Raw genomic sequence first — 3569 nt, forward strand, 5'->3', positions numbered from 1 at the left:
GATAGCTGTGAGGCTGTTACATGGGGATAGTAAATTGAGAGTTGGATATACTAGTCTGTGGCTAAGAGGGAAGATATGATATGGAAACATATTGTCATACTGTTGGGAGCTGATAACAAAATTCATGGTAAACAAGTAGAACACTAGAGAGGATGATTTAAGAACATTTCTGAAGCAATAATCTCCTTTCTCTTGTAAATTTTGTTTTCCTTTGTTACTGGATAAATTCTCTTCAGTTTAATAACATGCCTTTTTCTTTTCCTTCTTAAAAACAATTGAAAACACACACACACACACACACACACACACACACACACACACACACACTTCCCTCTGCAGCTGCCAGGGCCTCTTTACTGTTTGCCTTTGCAGAAACCTGAGCCAAGTTAACAAATTTCAATTTCTCATTTTTATCACCGAACTCCATCAAATCTGGCTTTGCCTTCATCTACTCTAGCAAAAATTTTTCTTATCAAGGTCTCCAACCCACTGCACTTCTATATACAAGCCCAATTCTTTGTTTTGGAATTATTTGACTTATTGGTAGCATCTGGTTTAGTCATTTTTCCTTCTCCTTAGTCCACTACCTTCAATAACCTATCTGGACAGCACATCATCTTGGAAACTTTTCTGATAGGTTGCCCACTCTGTCTCTTTTGCTGACTCTTCCTCCATTCAGTCCCACTCCATCTCTATTCTCATTTAAAAAAATTATTATTTTTTTATACTTTTATTAATTTCAGAGAGGAAGGGAGAGGGAGAGTTAGAAACATCAATGATGAGAGAGAATTATTGATTAGCTGCCTCCTTCATGCCCCACACTGGGAACCGGGCCCGAAACCGGGCATGTACGCTGATTGGGAATCAAACCATGACCTCCTGGTTCATAGGCTGATGCTCAACCACTGAGCCATGCCGGTTGAGCCATTTTTAATTTTTTGATATAACTTCATACTGCTTTCCACAGTGGCTATCCCAATCTGCATTAAATACATAATCTTATGTAATGCTCATGAAAACCACATTAACTGGATTCTATAAGAGAAAAGTGGCTGTGTAAAAACTGATCAACTCCAGAGTTTAAAGATTTGACAGAGGAGAAAAATCAATGAGAGAAGAGGGAAAAATGAAAGATTAACAAAGGGCATTTGTTGTGGAAGTCAGGTATTAGCTTTGCTAAACATGAGAGTTCTGCGATGAAAATAAGGGAGCTAGAAGATGATTGGACGGAGAGCCACATGAATAGGGAGCTTAACATGAATTTAGATGGAAGAGAACCAGAAGAGGATCCTTATTTTCTTAGGAAGTTTAAGGTAGGACTGTATTTACAGAAATTTGTGGATGGGGAATGTACCTGGAAGATATATCTGAGAGTAGCTCTCTCTAGTAGAACTTTCTGCAATGATGGAAATGTTTTGTATCTGAATAATCTAATACGGTAGCACTAGTCACATGCGACTTTCGGCACTGATACAGTGCTAGGAATAACTGAGGTATTGAATTTCCATTTTATTTTAATACATATAAATTGCTACATGTGGCTAGTGGCAGTCCTATCTAATAGTGTAGTGCTAGAGAAAATATACAAACTGTGCAATTAATAGAAATTGCAGGCTTTATTCAACTTATACAAGCACTCAAACCTGAGATTTTAGGACAGGAAATTGGCTTTTGTGGTTGTGAGCTTAGCTTGATTATCATGTAGTTTGGTGCCAATGTATGTTCTAAAGAAATGCATTTGTTTAAACATATTTCTACTTCTTTTAACAGGGTATTCCTGAAAACACCCCAAACACAGAAAACACTACCTTCTCTTCATTCCTTTATGAAAGCTGTCTTGTGATATCAGTTCTAATCATCTTTAATATTCTATCTACTCAATGAAATTTAAAGTTCCTTGAGGTAATAAAATATGGATTATGCTTTTCCGTTTCTATGAGGCCTAATAACTGATTATATTTAAGGCCTGGCAATGAGAACAAGAGCTAATCCTCCCAAGGAGGCATAGATAGAAGGTGAAGGGGCCCACAAAAACTGACAAGGGAAATTTCCAGAAGTCATGTCAGCCTCCAATATTACCTCAACTCATCCAGCTGTCTTCTTGTTGGTAGGAATTCCAGGTTTGGAGCACCTGCATGTGTGGATCTCCATTCCTTTCTGCTTTGCCTATACTCTGGCCCTGCTAGGCAACGGCACCCTCCTCTTCATTATCCGGGCTGATGCAGCCCTTCATGAGCCCATGTACCTCTTTCTGGCGATGTTGGCAACCATTGATCTGGTCCTTTCTTCTACAACACTTCCTAAAATGCTGGCTATTTTTTGGTTTAAAGATCGAGAGATCAACTTCTATGCCTGCCTGGTCCAGATGTTCTTTCTCCACTCCTTTTCCATCATGGAGTCAGCAGTGCTGCTGGCCATGGCCTTTGACCGCTACGTGGCCATCTGCAAGCCACTGCACTACACCACAGTGCTGACCAGGACCCTTATCACCAAGATTGGTATAGCTGCTATGACTCGGGCTGTGACACTAATGACTCCACTCCCCTTTCTGCTCAGACGCTTCCACTACTGCCGAGGGCCCATGATCGCCCACTGCTACTGTGAGCACATGGCTGTGGTAAGGCTGGCCTGCGGGGACACTCGCTTCAACAATATCTATGGCATTGCAGTGGCCATGTTTATAGTGGTGTTGGATCTGCTCTTTGTCATTTTGTCTTATATCTTCATCCTTCAGGCAGTTCTACAGCTTGCCTCTCAGGAAGCCCGTTACAAGGCCTTTGGGACATGTGTGTCTCATATAGGTGCCATCTTGTCCACCTACACACCTGTTGTCATCTCCTCAGTCATGCACCGTGTGGCTCGCCGAGCTGCCCCTCATGTACACATACTCCTTGCTATCTTCTATCTTCTTTTTCCACCCATGATCAACCCCATCATCTATGGGGTCAAGACCAAGCAGATTCGTGATCATGTGCTAAGTCTATTCCGGAAAAAGGCTATGTAGATGCATACTTTTTTCCTTACTCACCAATCCAATACTGAGTGGGTGCTGGAATGAAGCATAGATGAAAGATTTCAAGTAGGAAAGTTGCAGTCTCTATGTTTGTTAATTCTCAATAATGACAAGAAAAATGAAGTGCCAATCTCACAGATTCACCAGTAAGATCAAAACAGGTGTGTCCCACAGTCTGTCTGATAGCAGAGGTTTGACCTTCCTATTTTCATAGACTCATCACATGGTTAAAAAAACAAGAAGACTTCCAAAGTGCTATTGTCATATCAGTGAAAGATAGTAGGAATATTGGCTGAGACTGGGTGAACTCTCGATCCAGACTATGAGTGAGGAACTGAACCCAAATTTTGTTATCCAAAGGCTAAAACCACATAAAGTACTGAAAATAATTCCTTATCTCTTTTGATAAGTGGTTTTCAGCCTCTGACACTCTTTGGCCTACTACTGTTGTAGTGGCTTTACAGTTGGACAGCTCCTCTTCTAAGGAGACTTACTCCTTCTATTAAGTCAGTTCCTTTCTGACCCATAGTCATGGGCAATTCCTTATCGCACAACT

General features: G+C 40.9%; 1 protein-coding gene across 1 annotated transcript; it reads left to right on the forward strand.

The window, feature by feature from the left end:
- The first annotated feature begins 2059 nt into the window (after nt 1-2059).
- Nucleotides 2060-3004, forward strand: LOC132242089 (olfactory receptor 52K1). The gene has a single exon (XM_059711004.1). The coding sequence runs from the start codon at nt 2060-2062 to the stop codon at nt 3002-3004; it is 945 nt and encodes a 314-aa protein (XP_059566987.1).
- Nucleotides 3005-3569: the final 565 nt, after the last annotated feature.

This window comes from Myotis daubentonii, chromosome 9 (genome assembly GCF_963259705.1).
Source record: "Myotis daubentonii chromosome 9, mMyoDau2.1, whole genome shotgun sequence".
Lineage (NCBI taxonomy): Eukaryota > Metazoa > Chordata > Mammalia > Chiroptera > Vespertilionidae > Myotis > Myotis daubentonii.

Excerpts from the sequence above, each read along its gene's own strand:
- LOC132242089 (XM_059711004.1), top strand. The coding sequence starts at position 2,060 with ATGTCAGCCTCCAATATTACCTCAACTCATCCAGCTGTCTTCTTGTTG.